Consider the following 22,942-nt stretch of genomic DNA (forward strand, 5'->3'; position numbering starts at 1 on the left):
CTGCAGAGACGTGAGGGTCAGAGAGGAGTAGTGATTCATGAACAAAGATCAGAGGTCATCTGACGGGGGATCAGTGACGGGTGGGTCTAGAGTCCAAGTCTACCTCAGAGGGACCAAAACCACAAGGACAGAGTCACCTGAAGGACACCCAGAACAGAGGACCAGGACTACAGACGTCTAAGAGTTCCTCTGGATAGTGTATAAACTCCAGGCTGCATTCTAGTTAAAGGAATAGTTCCACATTTTAGAAACAGCTGCTGTGATGATTATAATTGAGAAGAACGTTTAGTTTGGCTTCGCTTGATGAAAACTGAACAGAAATCCTGTTTTTTTTTACAGATAGAAGGCGCAATGATGTTCTCTCTTCACCTTCTGAACATCAGCTCACTGTTTGTAGCTCCAGTCAACAGTCTAATATAGAAAAGAGTATTTATAGGATTTCACAAATGCATTAAACAGTTTAAGGTGAAGTTATCTGTGTGATTTGTTTAAAACCATTTGTTTTATCCGGCTACTCTCTCTCAAGTGATCACTCCTCAAACACAGCGACAGAGGCGTCCTGATCCTTCACGTCTTTTTGAATTATTCTGTTGAAAGGCACATTTCTCCTCCTGCCTGTTGGCTCTGTGGTAAAAACACATTTCTCTATCTCAGGCTGAAACGGAAACAAGACGCCTCAAAAGTTCCTGCTCGTCCTGTCGGGTTGCTAGTTTTCATAACAGCCTGCTCACTTTACATCAGCCCGACTCATTACATGAGCTCAATCCATGAAACAGAACTTCTAAAGCTCGCCGATTAAAACACGCCGTCAGATTAAGATTCAGCACAAAGTCTAGAGAGGCTAACTTTAGGAGGAATGAGTTCCTAGAAATAAATTTAAAAAAAAAAAAAAAAAAACAGAAAAAATTGTGTCAAAAGTTCAACTTGAGGCACTGAGAACTGATTTTACTTCTTCTGTGGATAAAATGAATCCAGCTGATTCTCCTTTGAGCTTGTTTTTATGCTAAGCTAAACGCTTTCAGTCGCTGACAGCAGCAGTATTAGGAGTTAGTGAAGGGTGGCACGAGTACAAAAAGAGTTCCTGGAACTTTAGAGACCACTCAGACTACACAGGATCCTGGTTTATGACTGAAAACCTCATTCATGACTTTATGTCTTGAATTGATGGTGAAAACCAAACATCATTGTGTGACCTGTTTCCAAACTGTGGATCTATTCCTTCAGTTAAAGACGAGCGTGTAGCGGTGGAGTAAGAAGGTTGGATAATGCTTTTTAGTGACAATGATAAGGCAAAAAGAAAAACTAAACATGGCACCAAACCGTGATTCAAAACTGTTTGACCTAAAATGAGTTTTTAATCAGCTCAAGGCACCGTCAGGATCTACGCTACCTACGCCTGCCTCACCCACTCTGACCAGTACCATCTCTTCTTCTTCTTCTAGGACACGAGCTAATCTCTTAAAAGATGTGAGCGGAGAAGTGTTCATGGATAGAGAAAAAAGACGTCCACTACAGCAGCAAATCTATCTGTGATCGATTGTGACGAACCTTAACAGTGCATTGACCCTCCTGAGAAAAGAACCCTACACGTTTCTAAACAAAGAGAGAACATTAGTCTACCAGGAGGCGGGTCGGGTCGGAGGATTGAAGTGTCGTGGTCTCAGGGTGGAGGTTTTCCCTCAGCAGCTGATCTGAGACCAGCGTTAGCGTCTGAGCTAAAGCATTAGCAGTGTGTAAAAAGGTCTCAGAGCAGCCCCCGGTCTAACCTCGGCCCATAGTCAGGTCCCAGTGTTAACTCTCAGTCACAGGAGCAGGTCAGGGTCTGGGTCAGGGTCTGGGCTCTGGCCTGGTGGTGGCTGGAGCTCGCTGACAGCGCCGCCCCCCTGGTCACAGAGGGGCCTGCAGCCCCGGGGTCAGAGCTCCTCTTGGCATTACTGAAAAGTGGAAGGAAGCACGGAGGGGACCAGTGAATAGAGGTAATATCCATTCTCCCTCTGTGGCAGAGGAGTGTGAGGGCGGAGGAGGGAAGGAGGGAGGAGGGAGGAAGAGAGACAGCTACTCTCCCTTTGGTTTAGTTTGGGAGGAGCAGGAGAAGGAGGAGGGAGGAGAGCTGGTGTGTCCATTAGCCCCATCTAGAGTTAACGGAGGGAGAAAGGGGAACAGGGAGGAAAAGAGAGGAGGGGGAGGTTTAACTCTCCTCGTAGTCTGGAGGTGAGGACTCCAGTTTGCTTTTCTTAGTGGGCGGAGCCTCCTCCTCCAGGTCCTGCAGGAAACAGACAGGAAGTGATGCTCAGAAACAGGAAGTTGAGGTTATCTTCGAAACAACAGATTAACATCAGAAATAAATCTGTTTTCCAAATTGGAAATTCAGAGTGTGGTTTGTGACAGAGAAAACTCCGCACTAAGTCCCTCTTTTTCTTCTTTCTCTGATTTTTGAGGGTGACACTCAGGTTTAGGTGAATTACTGCCACCTGCTGTAGTTAAGCCTGACACTACATCTACCATATAACAACACTAACGTTAGCTGGTCTGTGAGATAAAAGTGAAGTTGTGTTTGGGAAACTCCAGTTAATCTTCTCATTTCTTGTTGTAAAAGAGGTTTTTACTTCTGTGAAAATCATTTAAGTCCATATTAACCACTAATTCACTTTTTGGGGGATTTCCTACAGGATAACACGAAAGCTGTTTCCCATCAGCTGTAACACTAAAAGTCAATCCATTCCAGATTTATGTTTAAGAAATTATTTAATTTATGATTTAAAATTAAGATCAAGTATGATGAATTCTGCTGTATCTATTCATAAATACAGGGACCCTGAAATCTCCTGAATTTGTTTATCTAAATGAATATAAAACCACTGAAATTAAAAAAGGAGCAGAAAAAAATATAAAATTACCTAAAAGGACGCCTCACTGAGATATAATAACTATTCTCTTCCTAAGCTTGGTTTCATTAACATATAATTACTGTGTACCTTTAAATAATAAATCAAATTATCGTATTGTTCCAATATCTTGACTAAGCCTGATTGGCTTATGTAAAATTCTCCATCTGGTAATCTCATTGCACATTTACAATTGGAATATCAAGATGAACCCATAGTTTGTTTTGTTTGTTTTTTGTTATAATAAAGTTTTAAAAAATTAAATCAACAGCTGTACTTTTGCTTTCTGAAACTGAAAACCAGCATTGAATACAACAAAAAGACCCAGCAGATCAGTCAGACTACAGACTACAGGCAGAAGCAGCAGGCAGTGTGTTGTATATACTACACACGACATTCACATGTAGCTAGTTTGGAAAACAGCCCATGAGATTGATGATGATTATTGTTACATTTATATCATACACTCCTCTAGCAGCAGAGGGCGCTCTCTCTCCCTTTCACCAAGCTGGCTCTACATCATTCAGTCTCTTTGGTCTGTGGCTGATTTCGGACACACTCGAGGAGCAGGTGTCAGGAGGGGAAGCTTTGAGGATGTTTGAACTCTTGGTGAGCCCAGAAACTGAACTCACGCTGCTCCAGTGTTTAGATTCACAGCCTCAGAGTTAAAATGCAGCAGAGAATCAGAAACAGGTTTCTGTTTTGGGGGTTTCTTATTATTGTGTTTGTGTCAAATCATCACATGTGGAGTCAAAATGAAGACACAGGAAGAGACGACATCTTCACTGATGAAAGACGTCTTACCCCTCCCAAACACATGAGTGCGCTGTGGGCTGTATGATCATCATCTCGTCTGTTAATGTTCCCATTTGTCCGGACAGACCTTTAAGCCTCAGAGGACTCAGAGTTCATGGTCTCAGAGTTCTCAAAGCTCCCACCTAGACTCTATTAGATCTCTCTTTAACTGGTTTCTGCTTTTTTGATCCCCCCTGCACTAAATGTTGTCCACACACCCACTGATCCTCCTGCTGTCGTGCTGATGGTCTACAGATTCATTATCTGAGTACAGAGAGCTCTTTGTTTATAGTTAATTCTGTTATTAGAGTTTAAAGGGGTGTTTCTGTTGGCTGGTTGCAGCAGATTGATGAGCTCTGTTTCTTACCTGAGTGGCTTTGCTGTCTGAGGAGTCTTTGTCTCCTGAGGACAGACTGTCTCTCTTGGCACTTTGTGCTCTCTCTGAGGTCTCTGTTGATGGGGTGCTCTTACCTGAGGATCAAACACATCTACATCAGACTAGGAGCTCATTTCATCATGTGACATCAGAAACACCACAGAGGGTGTGCTGAAGCTGCTCTCTGACTCTGTGCTGACACCGTGTGGTCGCGCAGAGTAACTGCATCATATTGGCAGATATAGGGCAGCAGTATCAGACAGAAAGACTCCTGTTTGACTTTATTACAGAATATAAATAAAAAACAGATAAAGAGAAACAATATTAAGGGTTAAATCAGGGACATTTGGACAGACGGAGTCAGCTGTGATGTGTAACAGTGACGTGATCAGCTTTGTTTTACTAAAATAGGAACAAGAACGTGACGTAGAAGTCCCAAACATGATAAACTAACAGTCTGGTCTGAGGAAGCTGTAAAAGGATCAGTTCTTTGAGAGTCAGGGTAAGTTATCTTAATATTTGACTCCCTTAAAAGCTCTTAAGAGACAACTGGTACATATCAGCTGTTGATATAAAATGTTGCGATGCTTGTAGTGATTGTCTGTTTCCAATTTGTCCATGTTTTCTGTATCTGTCCATAAAAAATAAACCATAAAAAAGAAAGAAAACACAGCATGGAAGTACTTTGGTTACATCAAAAATTTTCTTTGTTAGCTGATACATTAAGAATAAGAATTTGGTCACTTTTTTAAGGAGTTACTGTAAAAAAAAGTTTCCAGCTTCTTATTTATGTGATCCTGCTGCTGTTGTGTTGGGGTTGGGCTTTGGCAAAAAAAAAAATCGTAATAAGCGTCTCAAACAACAGAAGAATATTTAGAAGATATATTCTTCAGCTTCATCTTCCCTCTGTCTGAGTGATTATGATTCATTCAGAACAATAACTTCAGTGGTTTGGTCTAAAAGTGAGAGCTGAACTAACTCTCTGTCTGATTCTCTCTCGACGCTCCGCTCTGACCTTAGCTAGAGATGATCTGTGATCGTCTCTGTGCTCAGACGAGTTTAAGAGCTGTGTAAATGTCAGTCAGATACCCGGCCAGGGCTGATTCAGAGCCTCAGATTAAACACAGGCAGAGGTCAGAGCCTGCAGGCTCTAAGAGGGGAACAGAGTGAGAGGAAAGCAGAGCGAGGTTGACGGTTGAAGTCCTGAGGGAGACAGAGAGGCCACAGCTGTTAGTCCCCCAGTAAACTGTGTGAGTCTGACTGATGAAGGAGACGTCGCTCTGAGTCCGACCACGTCTGTTCTGATGAAACCAGACACTCAGGGGATCAGAGGAGGAAACAAAGACAAGACGAGCTCATCATCCAACCACAAGACACCTGAGACCTGCTCGTACAGGTCCATACAACACATGACAGTAAAAAGTGCCACTGTGTGTGTGTGTGTGTGTGTGTGTGTGTGTGTGTGTGTGTGTGTGTGTGAGTCTGACCCCTCTTGCTGTCCGGGCTCTGCTCACTCTTGGCCTCGCTGCTCTCGCGGTGAGACGTGTTGGTAGGCTCGGGGGCGGGGCTCGTGCTACAACTGTTTTCCTGTTTGACCGGAGACGAGTCGGCGATGGAGCTCTGGTTGCTGTTGTCGTCTGAAAACACATGAAGAAGGATTTGTTTTAGACTTAAGTTTCTCATCATGGGATTAAACAACATTCTGAGCACTGAAACCTTCACAAAAAACATCTATACAGACATATTTAAAGAAATTAAAACTTTCCCTTATGTTAGGGAGAAATCCTGACCTCTCACCTGTTTCTTAAATTTATCTTTTATCAAAATATCTCTGTCTTCCTCAAAAGGCTAAATCAATGAGCTGAAACTAACTTGATGCTAACAGTGCTAAGCAAGTTTCATCAGACAGGATTTAAAGACTGATGGCCTAACAGCCCCCCTGAGGTGAGGCCAAAATGAGTGACACTCCTCTCCTCCAGACTACCTGCAGTTTTAAGTATAAGTCCTGCCTCCTCCATGGAAACAAATGGAACATGAGTGAAACTATAAAATCAACACATGGGCCAAATTAACTTTTATGACACGTGATCAAAGTCATTATGTAGTTTTTATCACGCTACTGTTTGTAAATTGTGTCATAAAAAGTAACTTTAAGTTATAAAAAGAGGGGATGTGATATCATGATTGACAGCTGTGTTGACCAATGAGGCTCCTGCAGTGCTGTGTGATCTGGATTATCATGGTACAGGTGGAACAGAGAGAGACAATAAAACAAACACCAGAACAGTGAAGACGATTTATCAGGAGGTAAATGTGGGACTGATTCAAGAATCTACCACCACCTCAAGAAGTCAATGTGAAGGTGTTATACTTTGGCATTTATTTTTTTAAACAAAGTGAGGAGAAGGAGGAGAGTCATCCATTTTTACATTCTCACTGTTTGTGCTTTTAGTGATTCAGACACAGAGGATTATCAGTTTCCTGTTGCTGGTGTTGTTAGCATGTTAGCATGTTTGAAGAGATGGCAGCACATGATGATAGCTTGTTGGTGAAAACCACACGACAACATGTCCAGGGACAGAATGAAGAGTGAGTGATCTTAACTCACAGAACGTGACTGAGCAGCAAAGAAAAACAATCAACGTTCGGTCCATCATAAATTCGAGCTCATGGTGACTGAAGCTGCTGCAGCTCAGAGACCTTAAAGTGATACTCCGGGATGGAACGAGTTCGGTCCTATCACAAGGTTTAGGGCAGAAATTACCCCTACAGCAGTGATTTTGTGCAGAAGAAGCCCAGAGCGCTCGCACCAAACACCCCTTCCCTGCTCCTCTGCCGGTTTCCTCTGCACTCAGACAGGGCCATATTTTACTTGACCAAAAACACAAATAAACGGACTCCCACTGAAAAAATCTGATATCAGTCTGCATTCACGCTTTATTTAGAGAATTTTCAGTGTGTTACTTTCACACAAAAACACCGCTAAATAAGGCTCTAGTTCTCATCGTGTCGTAAAACGGCGCTACCTCTGATGCAGAGCCACAGCTGGCAAGGAGATCCTCGCCACTTAGTGTATCAGTCCGTGCGCAGCATGCCAGCTATAAACAAACGCAGGTAGTCTGCCAGGATGAAGAGACACGATGAGAAATAGAACCTTATTTAGCGGTGTTTTTGTGTGAAAGTAATGCGCTGAAAATTCTCTTAATTAAGTGTGAATGCAGACCTATATCAGATTTTTTTGGAGGGAGTCCGTTAATTTGTGTTTTTGGTCAAGTAAAATATGGCCTCGTCTGAGTGCAGAGGAAACCTGCAGAGGAGCAGGGAGGGGGTGTTTGGTGCGAGCACTCTGGGCTTCTGCTACACAAAAACACTACTGTAGGGGTAATTTCTGCCCTAAACCTTGTGATAGGACCCAACTTGTTCCATCCCAGAGTATCACTTTAAGAGATGTTCAGCTCATGGACATCTCAGAGTTCCAGATTTACATCTTTATAGTTGGTGCCCTGACTTCAACTCCCATCTTCAACCACATGCTGCGTTCCTCTTTCTACTTTACATTCTTGACCTCAATCTCTCTCATATCATCTCAAGAAAGGCAGAAAAAGACCAAAAACTGATCTTATAAACAAGAAACTCATCTTGTGGACCTAAAACTTGACTTTGCATCAGTACAAGAGAGTGTGGTTTCAAAAGAACGTCTGCCTGGACGTGAAAAGACCTCAAAATGCTCCAGAGAGAGGAATGTGAAAGAAATGAGACGCTGAGCTGACCTTTCTCAGGACTCCTGCTGTAAATGTTTCACACACTTAAAATGACCAGTCCCTCAGTTCTACTTCATATTTTACAGTTATGAAAATAAATATCTGTCATCCTGTACTGTGCTAATGGGGTTAAATCTATTCCAGGTTTTTGTCTCTTATAGGTTTTCTTGAGTAAAGGAAACAAACAGGATTCACGGTCTTACCCTCTGAGCACCTACCATGCATGTCCATCATCCCCGGAGACGAGCTGTTCTCTGGAGTCGTCAACTCAGAGCCGTATTTCTCATCTTTGCCCTTCTTCTTATTCTTATTTTTCTACGAGGACAAAAATACAACATCCCAAATGAGCTGAATTTAAAGCACTCAGTGTTTAATCATTAGACAGCCGGCTGGAGGGACTTTAGAGACGTGTTCATGCATTATAAAATAGATTTAGTCCTTGATTCAAAGGGGGAACATCGTGGACTCACATCATCTGATTTGGGCTCTGTCACCGGCACCCACTTGTAGATACGAAGGGACGTGTCTCCTACAGTCACCCATTTCTTCTCCCTGAGCAGAGGAGAAAACAGAGCTGAGTCAAAGGTTCCTTGACGCCAAACACCCAGTTACTGCTAAATGACAAGACGGCAGACCAAAACACACCACAGTTTGCGGTCACCAGGACTGGCAGACTTACTTTAAAGTAAAGTGTAAAATATAACCCAAAAACCAGAGGACAGACCTGCTTAACGCTGCTTAAAGTCAAATACAGTCATGGTTGGCTCTGTATCTTTGTTTTATTTTAGCGTCCCAGTTCTGTTTCTAATCAGAAAACACTCACCTAATTAAAAAACATCACTGTTTCTGAAGTTGATGACAGCTTATAACTCAAAGCCTAATGACTGATTGTGTTAGTAAAAAAAAGCTCTAACTCACTCCACAACAATAAAAGTCAGAGAAGAAGAAGAAGAAGAAGAATGAGTTTTTATATTTCAGAGGCTGGAGGCTTTTTTCTTAATGAACAAAATAAATCTGCTGTTTGCTGTGAAACAGTTTGTTTAACAGAGAGGGGAACATATGTTTGAATAAATTAACTCTTAAGTCAGTTAATCTCTAAATACAACAGATGAAACACAATACAGGAAAAAGTTGTGAGTGAATGTAATAATAAGACTAATTAAAGTACCGTATTCTTCCTGTAAAATGATTCCTGACTGTTCTTTATTTAAAAAACTTTAATTATGTGCAGGAAGCTTTTATTGAGTGATGCAGATATTTTCTTATGTATATAAACTGGAAGTTAAGTCTAAAATGTACACATAGTTCTATCTAATGTTGTATCAAATAAGATGTGCATAAATTAGAAAAATGACAATAGTTGAGTTAAATTGGTAGTTTACAACTATATTTGTCAAATAAAGTTATGCTTAAATTTAATTTCTGGAAACTCTTTAACAACATGTTATTATAGAGTTTCTTTTCTTTACTTTCTTTAAGTAATCCTTCGTTAAATTTTCCAAAAGTAAACCCTTCAACAATATTTTTAAGTTCAATTCTTGTGTTAGACAACATGCTGGCTTTTTGCAAACCTTGAACACTAAAAAAAAAAGAATTGCCGTCCAAATCTGATGTTTTAAAGAGTAAAAATAACAGACTAAAGAAAATTAGTTTCATGCCTGTACTGAAAGGAAATATCTGTTCTTAAAAAGTCACTTTCCAGCTTTATCTCCTTAAAACGTCAGGGTGATAGATTACAAGAGGAAAAGCTTAATTTGTTAAAAACACATGGACTTTATTTTGACAATATTTGACTTGATTGTGATTTTTTTTGGTGTGTATTATCAATTACATACAATATTTAACCTCAAAAGTAGTTAAATATGGTTCTCTCCATAAAGAAGTGAAAAATACTTTTACTAGTAAATGACTTTATCACCATCTTAAAGCAAGAAAAATCGATTTTCTAAAAAGAACTAAATAAATAATTCAAATCAACGTGGTGTTTCTGTTTAGCTTTGGTAACTTGATGTAGTTTTGAGCTTTGAATATAACATTAAAACAGATTTTTACAGACCCTGTGTGTTCTCTTTGACTTATTATTTTTTCATAAAGCTAATTAAAAATTAGCTTTTAAACGTTTCTGAACGTAAACATAAAGAACATTATGCTCTGAAAATGTGTATAGTACAACGAAAAGGAAACTATAACAAGTTTTAGTTACTTACTATTCGATTGTGTGCACACACTCCATTTCAATACTGTTGCTAAAAAAACTACAACTAATAAAAAGTTGAATAAATGTATTATAATTCATTTTGTACATCTTCAATGCGTTGTTTTTTTCATTTAGAAAATATAGTGGATAAAATCGTGTTTTTTTGTTAAAATTGGTTCAGTTCACTGACTTTGACCTGGGGACGTTTGATTAAACGACCTGATAAAATATTTCACATAGTTAAATTACATCCCCGGGCGGGGTTAGTCGCTCAGGCGGAACAGCAGCCTCTTCTCTCGGATATTGTTTCGTGTTTGTGTCGGTAAATAAAGATTAAACGGATATTTCTCAGTGTTTAACGTTAGAGACTGAGTCACTACGTGTTCAGCCATGCAGCCTACTTCCCTCTCTCTATCTCCCAACCCCCACCGAGCCTCCTTCTCCCTCTCAGCCTAAAGGGCGACTCAAAGCGCTTCATTTAAACTCCACACGGACTAAACTCCTCTCACTCCGGAGCGCTGTCGTCTAAATGTTCGCGGGTCGACACTTTTCGCTCGTTTGGGCGCAAAAATCCTCCGCCTGCGCTCCGAGCAGCGGGCAGAAATGGCTTCATGTGACTGCATCGAAATGGCTTCTGGTCCGAGCCTCGCCGTTTAACCGGAGAGAGAAAGGGAACACCGGGTACACGCTGTCTGCTGGACGGACCGGGTTTGCGCCGCTCGGTGCGCCGCGCTGCACCTGAGCACAGACAACATCTGCCCTGATTCCCGCTCACTAATTCTCCTTTTTCTTCTTTCTATTTCATCCCTCACTCCGTCTCGCTCCTTCCTCTCCTCCCCCAACAAGCCTTTCTCCTGTTAGATAACGAAGCCCGCTCTTCTCCCCTCTTTCTTACCATTTTCGTACTTTCTCAATCGCGGCCATGACCCTCTTGATGTCATCCTTGGCCCTGCTCCGGGTCTCCGCTCGGACCGACCGTCCCGACATCTCCGCGCTGGTTTAATGTTTTAAAGCTCTCCGGCAGCTCAGACACAATGCACACAGAGGAGCACAGGGGAGCCGTCTGCGCAGGCGCGGACTGACTGATGTAGCATGTAGGGAGCAGAGCGGAGCAGAGAGGGAGCGAGGCTGCAGGCTGCAGCTGCACCGAGCACAGATGAGCCTCCTGCTGTGTGTGTGTGTGTGAAGGAGAACAAAGAGCCTGCGAACAGCATGGATGTCCTCTGTGCCGGACTCACTCATCTGTAATTTTCACTGTAATAGAAGTCAAAATAAAACACTCTATACATACTACATTATCAGCACAGTCCATCTCTGAAGAAAGTGGATAAGAACAGCAGTGGAAAGTACCAAGAGGCCCACTTAAGAGCAGATTTATGGTACTTCCCAGTCCTCCAGTAACATACATGGCTTAGAGATTTAACCAAAAGAACAATCTTAATATCTAACTTGTATAATACTTTGTTTTTGAGGTAAATGATAAGGCCGAACTCAGGTCACAGTACTACTTTGTGACTGAAAATATATAAATAAACAATGAGACATAGAAAGTTAACTATCAGTAGAAAGCCCTGCTTCTACTTAAGTTGTTTTCTGATTTACAAACACAGATCATCTCCGAGCCCAGTGAACAAATTCTGTACTTCAGTGAAAAACCCAACACCAGTACAAAAAGTACAAAACTAAAATCCCAAATTAAAACGTTTAATGTTACAGTTGTGTGAAGTGTTTTGTATTCATTCTCTTTTTTTTATCCTTATCATATTTTTCACCAACACTTTGCAGAATTGATAGATACTTCCATATATATTTACATGTTAATATTTTAACTTTATATATATATATATATATATATATATATATATATATATATATATATATATATATATATATATATATATATATATATATATATATATATATATATAAGTTTGACATAAATAAATAAATAAAACTGTCCTCCATGTTGTTCACTAATTTAGGATATAATCCAATATTTTTTCCAAAGTGTCAACAGGAAGAGGATAAAGTGTGTGATTCTTTTTAGGTGATTTGTTTAAGATCAGCCTGAGCATGCTGACACTAAATTGATAAAAAAAAAATATACACTGTTATTTGAGGTCTTTTGTTTGTTTGAGGTTTATGCACAGCCTGTTAATAGGGAATTTTCCATAGGCCGTGGATGGATCCTTTTATTTTGATAACCTCTGACATTTTTGAGCAAATCAATTTCATTATTTACAAAAGCATGCATTAAAAACATCTTATTTAACATTTAGTTAGAGTCTTTGCACATGTAGCAGCACTGAAATGTGACTTACCTATAATCTGAACTTCCTCTTAGGTGTGTTGAAGAGTATTTTGAGCTTTACCAATTTTGTGCCATAAGTGAGCTCAATGCTATTTCAAGTTTTACATTTCAAATGGTGCTGAAGTAGAAGTGTTGCTAAAGGGGAATAAAGTCATCTGAATCGGAAAAGCATCCTTAAAGGACATGATGTCCTCCACTAGAAACAGCCAGTCACTGTTTTTTTATTTCTCAATTATATTTTTCTATATACACAGATAACTGTTTTTTGTTTGTTTGTTTGTTTGTTTGTTTGTTTTTTTGTTTTTCAGCCTGAACAAAAATCTAGACCAGCATACAAGTAAACCTAAATTAGAGTTTTTCAGACATAAAAAATAAAAACATTGTCTTCTGCTGGAGTAAATTAAAACTGCAGAAATAATTATTGACAGTATTAAAAAACATTTTTTTTCTTTTCTTTACAATTAAGTCTTTCTTGCAGAAATTTAAAAACATTTCCGAAGGTTATTTATTTATTTTTTCTTGGGCAAGATCTATTTTTTCCCTACTTGCCCATTTTATTGAAGTTCATTTCCCCATGGTAAAATAAAAATAAAAATAAGATAAATTAAAAAAGGAAACTAAACTAAGTCGAAAAGGGAGATTTGTAAGTATTTATTTACTTATTTTGCGTTCATTTATTTTATTTTAATCTTATTTCTCTGGCGGAAATGAGCGCCAGCAGCAGAAGGGAGGCACGTTGAAAACGTCGTTACGTCATGTCTGTGAGACACACGAACACGCAGCCCTGTTGTAGAGAAGCTACATGCTAAAACTCTGAAAACACCGATAATAAAACTTTATGCACTAATCGAAGTTTATTTTTCAAACAGGATCTGAGGATTTGTGGCTGAAAAGATTACATTTAAAAAACTTTATTTCACATCTTCGTTTTAAACGGAGGCTGAAGTGAAGCAGAGTCAGCAGCTGCATGTGTCCAAGCTGACGAAACTCATTGAAACATCTGCAGGTTTGTTTTTGATCCAAAGATCTGCTGGTTTCTGGATCTCTGTTGACACTGAAGATGGACGAAGAAGGTTAGTTACTTAAGGTAGACATTACGGCTTTATGTCAGGTGTGTCAGAGCTTAAATGAACGTAATTTCTCTGTTTTCCTGCTCAGAGCTGGTGGAGTATTTCAGGACTCAGATGAGGACGGATCCGGACATGGCCTCAGCTGTGGCCGCGATCCGAACTCTACTCGAGTTCCTCAAAAGAGACAAAGGTGGGTCATCCCCAGCAGACTGTGAGAAAGACCTACTGTGTTTACCTGAGAAATATACAGACCAATGAAACTCGATATATCCTACATACTCTCCAAAGTTAGAGAAGCACCGAACTGAAATACTTAGTGTAATCACTTCTCTATTCCTGCTCTTTAAATGCAGTTTAGACCACAGCTCTAACAGTAAATGTAGTGGTGGCTGGTTAAAACCTGACCCTGACCTCCTCAGGTGAGACCATCCTGGGCCTGAGAGAAAGCCTGAAGTGGGCCACAGCCTGCCTGACAGGAGTGGACTCCTCTGTGGCCGTGTCCTCAGGGGGAGAGCTCTTCCTTCGCTTCATCAGTCTCACATCCCTGGAGCACCAGGTGAGCTACCTGTCCAGAAACCAACAAACAGTACTCAAGTCCTTAACACATTTAACAACTCTTAAAGTCTGCAGTTGGTTAAGTTTGGGTAGCAGAGATGCAGTAGGGCATTCATGTTGGATTAAGATTACTCCAGTCTGTGACTGTATATCTGGAAACACTTACAGCACTGGTCAAATCAGAGATAATGGTGATTAAGTTAGAGGTTTAGATGCTTTAATAATTTTTCAACCACTGTGTGAACAATGATTAAACGACTAAAGGGAAGATTTAGATGGATGTTGGTTAAAGATTTTTATGGTGTTTTGCTTTTGTTGCTCATCCTAAGTAACTCAGCTCTCCTGAGGCCCAATGTCAAAAGAAACAAAGTCTGTGAATAAGAAAGAAACTGTCTGATTGATAATTAGTTAATATATGAAGCAGCATTTATTAAAAGAACCACCCAATGTGCTTTACAGAGTCAAAAACAAGAAGATGAGAGCAGTAAACTAAAAATGTTGAGCAGCAAATGAAAGCATTAAAATACAAAATGGTTTAATATATAACATTGAGAAAGAAAAAGTAAAAAATATTTTAAATATTTCACCAAAAACTCAGTTTGCAATCTCTTTGGCGTCTTTCTCTGCCATAGGGATGTTGTAAAGTTTCACCTGTTTACTTTAAAATCAGTATCCTCCTCAGCTCCGTAAGGACACCAAAGACTCCACAGGTTTCAGATTCTTCTGTACACTTCTCATCATTTAAATCTGGTTATGTTTTTTGTTCTCGTTAGTTCAGCTTTAAACCAGTCAGCCTGAGAGTTATCAATGTGATTTTGTTCTCTTCTTCCTCTCCTTCCTCTCTGCAGGATCTGTCTCGCTGTAAAAAGGTGATGGAGGAGAGAGGAGAACTCTTCCTCGAGAAGATCTCGTTGTCCAGGAGCAAAGTTGCCAAACTCTGTCACACCTTCATCAAAGACGGGGCTGTACGTTTGACTTCATTTTCGATGCGTCTGAAGCACGCCAGAGCAGACAGCTCATAAATGACACATGAATTAATCTGGGCTCCTGTTGATTCGTATTTCACATCATCTGCTTTTAAAGGACAACCCTGCAGGAACAAATCTACGACATAAATGTCATCATCTATAAAAAGAAAACTACTAAACAGACCACAAATATTCACAGTGTTTTAATTACAGTTAGTTAAAAATGATGAGCACAACATTTGGTTATACTCCCTGACTGTCCCTGAATGCATCTCTCTCCTCCAGAAAGTCGAAATCAAATAGTTCAGAAACAGCAAACTCTTTATAAACCTTGAGTTTATTCATTCAGCTCAGTGATGATCTGTGTTTATTTCTCTCCACCCCTCAGAAAATCCTCACTCATTCATCCTCCAGAGTGGTCCTCAGGGTCCTGGAGAAAGCTGCAGCCGAGAAGAAACGTTTCTCTGTCTACGTGACTGAATCACAGCCTGACGCAGCCGGGTGAGTGAGAAAAAAAGACTTTGAAGAGTTTTATTGTGAAAGGACACACGCTCAGTGAATGATCCATTCTTCATCCAGACGACAGATGGCGGACGCTCTGAGGAAACTCAACGTTCCCGTGACCGTGGTGCTGGACGCAGCTGTCGGGTAAAAACACATAGAGAGTTACGAGTTCCTTCCTTATTCTGACTTTTTGATGCGTTTCTCATTTCTGCCATGTTTCTGTTGATGCTGTTTTCACAGGTATGTGTTGGAGAAGGTGGACCTGGTGATTGTTGGTGCAGAGGGAGTTGTAGAGAGCGGAGGAATCATCAACAAGGTAAATATTATATCAATCTCTGAGGAGGATTTATCCAGTCACATAATGCATCACACTTTTTAAATGGTTTTGTAGAAACTTTGTGATTTTACACATATTCATAAAATCTTCGTCCTTCTCTGTCCTGTAGATTGGCACGTATCAGACGGCCGTCTGCTCCAAAGCTCACAACAAACCGTTTTATGTGGTGGCAGAAAGCTTCAAGTTCGTCCGTCTGTATCCGCTGAACCAGCAGGATGTGCCTGATAAATTTAAGGTGTGACTCTGAGACTTTAGGAGCTGTATTTATGATGCTTTTGGATATTTTTTGATCTTCTCCTCTTCCTCTCCTCCTCAGTACAAAGCTGACACCCTGAAGAGCGTCCAGAACCTGTCAGAAGAGCACCCCATGATCGACTACACGCCGCCCTCCCTCATCACGCTCCTCTTCACTGACCTGGGGGTCCTCACACCGTCGGCCGTCAGCGACGAACTTATCAAACTTTATTTATAAGAAACAGACTGTGCCTCAAAATGCTTAATAAAAATATCAAAAGGTGTTTTTTGGATTTATTTAAAGGTTTTCACTCAAAGCTTCAACGTCCTCTCCCTCTGAGCAGTTTGCTGCTGCTGGTTTGTGTTTGGATTTTGGTCCGTTGGTTATCTGTTCCTCAAAGTCCTCAGCTGTGATTCGTCCTTTCTTTAGTTTCTTCAGGAGCCGGGTGTCGTTTAAAAGCTCTGACAGGTCTTCATCCTCAGCCTCAGAGTCCTGCAAACAGAAACAAACAATCAGTAAATCCAAAACATGGCTGAATTATTCAGTTTAATACCTCTGCAGTTACATTTACGGACGTGTCTCTGAACATGGAGCACAAGTTTCTCTTGGGCTAGGGTGTGTTTAGTGTTACAAGTTCACCAGGTTTCTGCTCCCCCTCTGAACAACAAACTGATCTGGTGCTGAAAACCAGAGAAACAGGTCGAGTCACATTTGAATTCAGAGTTTCTTTAAAGCTCTTGAGCTGCTGCAAACTGAAGATTTCTGGTCCTGAGGAATCTTCATTAAAGTAAATGATAAACCACAGTTACAGAGTGAAACCATGAGATCTAAAAGTCTGTGCCTCTGGAAAGTTCTGTCAGAGTGTGTAACAGGTAAATATCAGAACATGATAACAGAGATGTTTTATGAGACGCCTGAAGAGTGATTTGAGAACGTTTAATCTAAATGTGCCACAGTTTCCTCAGTCAGAGATGAAATCATAAATTGATAGATGATAAATACTTTAAAAATAAACATTAAGATAATTAATAATCTAATAAATGAATACCTGATCCAGTTTCCTCTTAGCGGCGTTCTTCCTGCGGCGTTCCTTCTTGTTCTTCTGTTTGGACCAGGCTTTGTTCCTGGTGAAGTTCTTTCTGGGAAGTGGAGTCTTCTCCTTGTCTTTCAGCTCGGCCAGCATCTTCTGTCTCTGTTTCTCGCGGTTTTTGTCTTTGTAGCGGATGGTTTCTGTGTCCACTGTTGTTGGTGTGAAGTTAGGGAAGTTTTTCCCCCTCAGTTCGGGCATCTTAGGCAGGCGGAGGAGGGCGAAACCTCGGGCCAGGGTGGCAAAATCCAGGTCTGGAGGAGAGTAAATATGTAGTTTGAAGCATCATGTTTGTACCTTGGAACACTGTAGAAAAGTGCTTAAGCAAATAAACTTGGGTCATGAGGTGTTTGGATCTCACCTTTGACTCTGAAGATGAGGCTGCACTCGTGTTTGGCGTAGGCCTGGACGTACGACACAAACGCTCTCATGCTTCTGTCAAACATGGCGCGGTCAGCCAGAGACATGGCCTGAACTTTGGGCAGCACATCCACCACATCACCAATAGGGGGCATCAGCTGCAGCGGGCACTAAAACATGAAACAACCAAAGACACGCCATGTACGATCAAACACGTCTGAGATCAACGAGCTACTGTCTCCTCCCAACGTCCTCAGACAAAACACTGAACTTCAGGATTTTTAGCAGGGGCACAGCCAGCGATACCTCAGGTTAAGATGAGCTTGGAATAAACTTAAAGCCTTAAATTAAGATAAATCTGAAAACTAACGTGAAGTCTGAAGGGAACTCACTTTCTGGTTGATGGACAGGAAGTTCACGTAGGTCTCCTCCATCGGCAGTAGAAAGACAAGAGCGTTTCCCTGATTTCCGATTCGTGCGGTTCTTCCGCAGCGATGAACAAAAGCGCTGAGAGACAGAGAAACAGGTGAGCAGTGGTGAAGCTTAAATCATGATCTAACTACTTCATACAGCTTATCAAAAGTAACTTTTTTAAGAAACACGTTGATCCAGAATAGAGTTGTTTCTTTACGACAGATGTTTCTGGAGTTTGGAAATTTTCAGACTTCCTGTTCCTCTCTGTGCAGCTGCATCAAAATCCTCAAAAATCACTAAATATGTTTGACGCTGACACAAGTGACATAATCATGACTTCTTAAATGAATGTTTTTGGTCTGTTTTAAATAAAACTGTACCTTCAATGAGGAGAAATCTACCTCTTGTTCCTGTTTTTACTTGAACAAGCTGAGGTTTGTTTTCTCACCTGGCACTGCTGGGAGGATCGTACTGCAGCACCCAGTTCACATCAGGGATATCGATGCCTCTGGCCATGACGTCTGTGCACACCAAGATCCCGCTGCAGGAAAACACACAGATCAATATCAAATTCAACTTCAACGAATAACAAAGAGAGCCAGCACCAGCACATGTTCATATTCATGAAGTCTGACCTCTTCAGAGCGCGGAAGTCTGCAAAGATCTTGTTGCGTTTGGTTTTCATCTTTCCGTGGATGCAGTGGACTGAGACCTTCTTTATCAGAGTCTCCAGAGTTCGACCGTAATACTCCACACACGCACAGGTACTGAGGACCAAGAGGAAGCAGAAGAAGCTCATGTCTTTGTCTTTTTAGAGTTAGAGTTAGAGTTTATACTTAGCCTGATGTTTCTCTGGGTGAACAGACCTGAAGAAGACCAAGTTCTTCTCGTGCTTGTGTTGCCGTAAAAACGCCACCAGGTTGTTGAACTTGTCCTCAGCCTTACACACCTGTAAAGACAGGATAAATGAGAATAAAGCCACAGTTTACAGCTGGTGGATGTAGAAGCTGGCTCCAGACTGAGCTCACCGTGTAGTAGTTGGAGAGTCTGGACGGCGTTTTCTGGACAGCAGTGGCAGCCACACCTTTCTCCTTGACAGTGATGCGTACAGGGTTCCTAAGCCCCGCCCTCACCAGCTTCTCCAGCTCCTGCGTCTGAGTGGCTGAAAACAAACCAGTGCGTCTCTGTTTGGGCAGGTAGCCCAGGATGGTGTTCAGACTGGGACACAGACACAAACAAGGATGATTCAAAGAGACTCAGACACCACAGATGATTTAAAATCAGCACGCTGACTTCATTCTCTAACAAATAAAGATTCCTCCACCTGGCCTCGAAGCCCATGTCCAATAATCTGTCAGCCTCATCCAGAACCAGAACATCCAGACTCCTGACCGAGCCTGCCAAGTCCAGACCTTCAGACTTCCTCCTGAACATGTCCTCTAGACGGCCTGGGGTTGCTATGACGATATTTGCACTGAAACAGAGTATATGAGTTATGTCTTCTCTTGTTCTAACAGATATTCAAGATTTTCAATCTTTTTTGATGACTTCCTGTGTTTGTCGTGGCCCTCAGGCCCCGTAATGACGGCTTACCCCTGCTCCTTGAACTTCTCCACATCCTCGACAGGGTTGGTTCCTCCGATCAGTAAAATCTGCCTGAAAAACAGACGTTAAAGAAATATTCAGAGGAGGAAGGAGACAGCGAAGAAAAGCCACAGTAACTCAAGAGGTTGAGATTTGTTGATGCTGCTTTTACATAGAAAATTTGAAGATTTTTTTCTTCCACAGGATTGTTTTTTCACTTTGTAGTTTTTAGTGCAATTGATTTCTGAAACATTCTAGTTTCTTTGCTCATTTTATTTTTATTGTTTATTGTTCCCTTAAAATGATCAGTAACATCCAAATTACATCCAATAGTTGTTGAGTTAATTTCTATATGCCAAACATTTCCTCCATCAGTTTACTGTACATCTTTTCTTTTAGATAATTTTCAAAGATATTTTTTTCTTTTATAAAAAAAGTGATTTTAGCTTGAGAAGGAGTAAAAATATTTAATTTTATAAGGTAAACTCAAAGGCATCAAGGCTGAGAAGTTTAACAATCAGGGCTTGATAGAAAGTAAACAAATCTAGAAAGTATACCTGGACTTGTTTCTGTTTTCTTTCTCTCGAACATCTTAAAGTCAAGAAAGCCTTTGGTTCTTACTTGAACTGAGGAAACTTCTGGATGAACTGCTCCATGACTTCACTGATCTGCAAAGCCAGCTCTCTGGTGGGAGTGACCACGAGCGCTCCGACCTGCAGAAAGAAAAATCATCCAAAGTGAAACTCTCCAAACATCCAGCAGGTTCAAAGGCTGCAGCCCAGGTGTGCTCCCATCCTCACCTGCATCTTCTTCAGCTTCTCTTCTCTCTTCAGGAGCAGCTCGAGGATCGGGATGACAAAGGCCAGCGTCTTCCCGCTCCCAGTCACCTGTAGTGAAGAGACTTTTGATTAGAGGTCAGAGCAGCACAGAGAGCGTCTGCAGCTCCAAACATCGGACTGAGATCTTTGTGAGCTCTGATCCTGTGAGGAAGCACCCTGCATCAAACGTCTGTGCCGCGATAAAGTGAAATTAAGTGATTAATTTTCTGCCAGTATCCCTTCTTGGCTTTTACTGCAGCAGCAGCGTTGCTTTCTGGCCTGGATGATTTGTTTGAGTTCTCTGTATTTCTGAAGAATAACTGTCTGCTCCTCCAGGGTAAAGTAGGCAGCTCTGCAGGGTTTCTCCCATTTCTCCATGTTTGTGATTGGTCAGTGGCTGCATACACCACCCCTTTAATGTGGAAGGCCCCGGGTTCATTACTGAGTTGGTATCCAGCTTCACAGCACCGTTTATCAGGACTGCAAATGTCTTGTTAAGTCAACCCATGTATCGGAGAGAGATCCAGGATGTGTTAATCCCCTAGTCTGATTTCATGTTTTAAACATGCAGTGAGACAAGCCTTTCTTATGATAACACAGACACAAGAACAAGTCTGAAGCCATGTTTCAAAGAGTGTGTAACAGCCCAGATCTCACAGTTGTAGTTTTGTAGTTTTTGGAGCAGGTCCCTGTTCATCAACTTTTTCCTGATCAGCTGAATGTGTAGCTCTGAATCAGACACTGACTTCAGGTTCAAGAAGCTGTTGATGTTGGCTGCACCTTGTGCGGTGCAGAAAGTGGACTGAACTTTGCAAGAGTTCCATTTACATTCAAAAACAACATTTGGGATTATTTACAAAGTTTTTTTTGAACTCAGAAAAGTATAGAAACCAGTGATGTCAGCTGTGGAGGGACTTTATCATGCAGAACAATGTGAGATGATGAAGTTAGTGTGGATAAAAACACTCACCGCCTCAGCAGCCACATCTTTGTTCCCCATGAAGAGAGGGATACAGGCCGACTGCCACCATACAAACAGAGACAGACACAATAAATAAAATTCATTAAGATAATACACATTAAACTATGTGTTGTCTGTGTGGCAGAGAGCTGTAGCATGTGTATACAGCCCTCCTTTTACCTGTACAGGTGTCATGTGAGTGAATTTGAGCTCGCGCAGAGTCTCCAGGATGCTCTCGTGGAGCTGAACAGGTAAACTGTCCCACGTCCCGTCCGTCGTGTTTTCCATCACGGACATATAATGACACTGACCAACAAATCCAGGGACAGAAGCTAGCCAGTTAGCCTCCGCTCAGGCAACTCCACGCTGCTCCTGCTTCCGGTGCGCTACTGTTTACAAGCCGGGCAGGAACTAAGGAGCGTACACTGACATGATTCCGGACACACAGGACGGTTTTGTGACTGATTTTAGGACAGAAAGACTTAAAATAACATCATTTTATTTGCTTTCATGAGAGACAGCGGAGGTCGAAACATGTTTATTAATCTTTCTTTTGTTTAATAATGGCATAATAGGTGGTAAATAACCCAACATAGGAACTGATTTATTCAAGTTAATAAAGAAAAAAAAAAGAAAGTACTTTGCTTATTGTTCAGACGTGAATTTGTTTATTGGTTAATATCTCATTTAATAGCTGTTAATTCCCTTCAAGCAGAGCTTTAAAATTGTAGTGTTGAATAATTTATTACATTATATGAAGGAAACAAAGAAGAGTTTAATCATTTCCTCTTAAAGTTCATTTAACACACTCAGATCCAGAAAGTGGATTCACTGAGGTCAAATAAAAACATATGTTCAGTTTAGTAAATGTTTTCTGTAACAAACAGCTCACTGTCATATTTAACTGACTCTGATGAAAGTCTGTAGGTTTTTTTCTTCTATGAGCTTAAGTTTGTGTAACTGCTGACATCATTTTTATTCAAATGAGTAACTTCATTTTAAACTTTTAAATACTCTTTTTATTTCATTTTGTTGTTTTTACGTTTTGAGAAAGCGGACATACAAATTCAAAGGTACCAGCTTTTCAGGTTACTGAGTCAAATAATTCCTCTTTAAATGTTTTCACATGAAAGTTCCCAGCCTGTAAATCTGTGAAATTGTTTCATGGTTTCAGGCTTCATGTTTATTTTTTTTTATTTGTTTTATATTAATAATTATTTAATAAGTGCATTTTCCAGGAGCTCATTAATGTTTCGTATTTGACCCATGCATGTTTTTTTTTTTACATCACATCAAACAGCACATTGGCTTTCTTTCTTTAGCACTATGGTCCCACACAAAGTTCCACCACAAGACAATAAAACAGATCCAACTTAATCCAATCCAACAAGATCTCATTTAACATAATTTAATCCAACATAATCTAATTCAATCAAGCTATAATCTAGTCAACATTACTTAAGGATTACAAGCAAGAGTCTGCCTGTGAATTACAATTCTTTTGAAAAATGTAAGTTTAAAATGAAGTTTACAGTCATTAGATAAATAATTTGCTATGTGACGGTGTTAGGGCATATTTTTCTCCTTCAGCTGACTTTAAACCTGTTTTACAAACACTTTGGTGATCCTCTAATCATGCAGTGACCTAAATTTAATCTGTGAATCTGTGAACTAAAACTTAAAACTTTTATATGAATGTTTAAGAACGATGAAGCACAGAGGAT

The 22,942-nt window shown here is 40.7% G+C and overlaps 3 protein-coding genes across 4 annotated transcripts; 1 reads left to right on the forward strand and 2 right to left on the reverse strand.

Annotated features, from left to right (window-relative positions):
- Positions 1–1,855: 1,855 nt before the first annotated feature.
- On the reverse strand, positions 1,856–11,093 carry bcl7a (BAF chromatin remodeling complex subunit BCL7A). 2 transcript variants are annotated; one of them, XM_074690797.1, is made up of 6 exons: positions 10,910–11,093; positions 8,288–8,369; positions 8,036–8,132; positions 5,544–5,693; positions 4,048–4,151; positions 1,856–2,263 (listed from the first exon to the last, which is right to left on the reverse strand). In XM_074690797.1, the coding sequence occupies exons 1-6, from the start codon at positions 10,999–11,001 to the stop codon at positions 2,189–2,191; spliced, it is 600 nt and encodes a 199-aa protein (XP_074546898.1). In that variant the 5' UTR covers positions 11,002–11,093; the 3' UTR covers positions 1,856–2,188. The 2 variants fall into 2 exon arrangements, with proteins under 2 accessions (XP_074546898.1, XP_074546897.1); XM_074690796.1 differs by having other exon boundaries at positions 8,021–8,132.
- A 1,970-nt stretch (positions 11,094–13,063) lies between these two features.
- On the forward strand, positions 13,064–16,231 carry eif2b1 (eukaryotic translation initiation factor 2B, subunit 1 alpha). Its single transcript, XM_074690710.1, has 9 exons — positions 13,064–13,398; positions 13,484–13,585; positions 13,815–13,951; positions 14,799–14,915; positions 15,307–15,419; positions 15,498–15,566; positions 15,663–15,738; positions 15,869–15,994; positions 16,076–16,231. The coding sequence occupies exons 1-9, from the start codon at positions 13,386–13,388 to the stop codon at positions 16,229–16,231; spliced, it is 909 nt and encodes a 302-aa protein (XP_074546811.1). The 5' UTR covers positions 13,064–13,385.
- On the reverse strand, positions 16,205–21,630 carry ddx55 (DEAD (Asp-Glu-Ala-Asp) box polypeptide 55). Its single transcript, XM_074690708.1, has 14 exons — positions 21,399–21,630; positions 21,228–21,278; positions 20,240–20,326; positions 20,061–20,152; positions 19,449–19,511; positions 19,180–19,329; positions 18,884–19,073; positions 18,722–18,804; positions 18,491–18,622; positions 18,304–18,396; positions 17,834–17,948; positions 17,443–17,611; positions 17,043–17,335; positions 16,205–16,486 (listed from the first exon to the last, which is right to left on the reverse strand). The coding sequence occupies exons 1-14, from the start codon at positions 21,513–21,515 to the stop codon at positions 16,292–16,294; spliced, it is 1,830 nt and encodes a 609-aa protein (XP_074546809.1). The 5' UTR covers positions 21,516–21,630; the 3' UTR covers positions 16,205–16,291.
- Between the last annotated feature and the right edge of the window lie 1,312 nt (positions 21,631–22,942).

This window comes from Halichoeres trimaculatus, unplaced genomic scaffold, assembly GCF_033239565.1.
Source record: "Halichoeres trimaculatus isolate MK-OKI-2021-1 unplaced genomic scaffold, fHalTri1.1 fHalTri1_scaffold_16, whole genome shotgun sequence".
Classification (NCBI taxonomy): domain Eukaryota; kingdom Metazoa; phylum Chordata; class Actinopteri; order Labriformes; family Labridae; genus Halichoeres; species Halichoeres trimaculatus.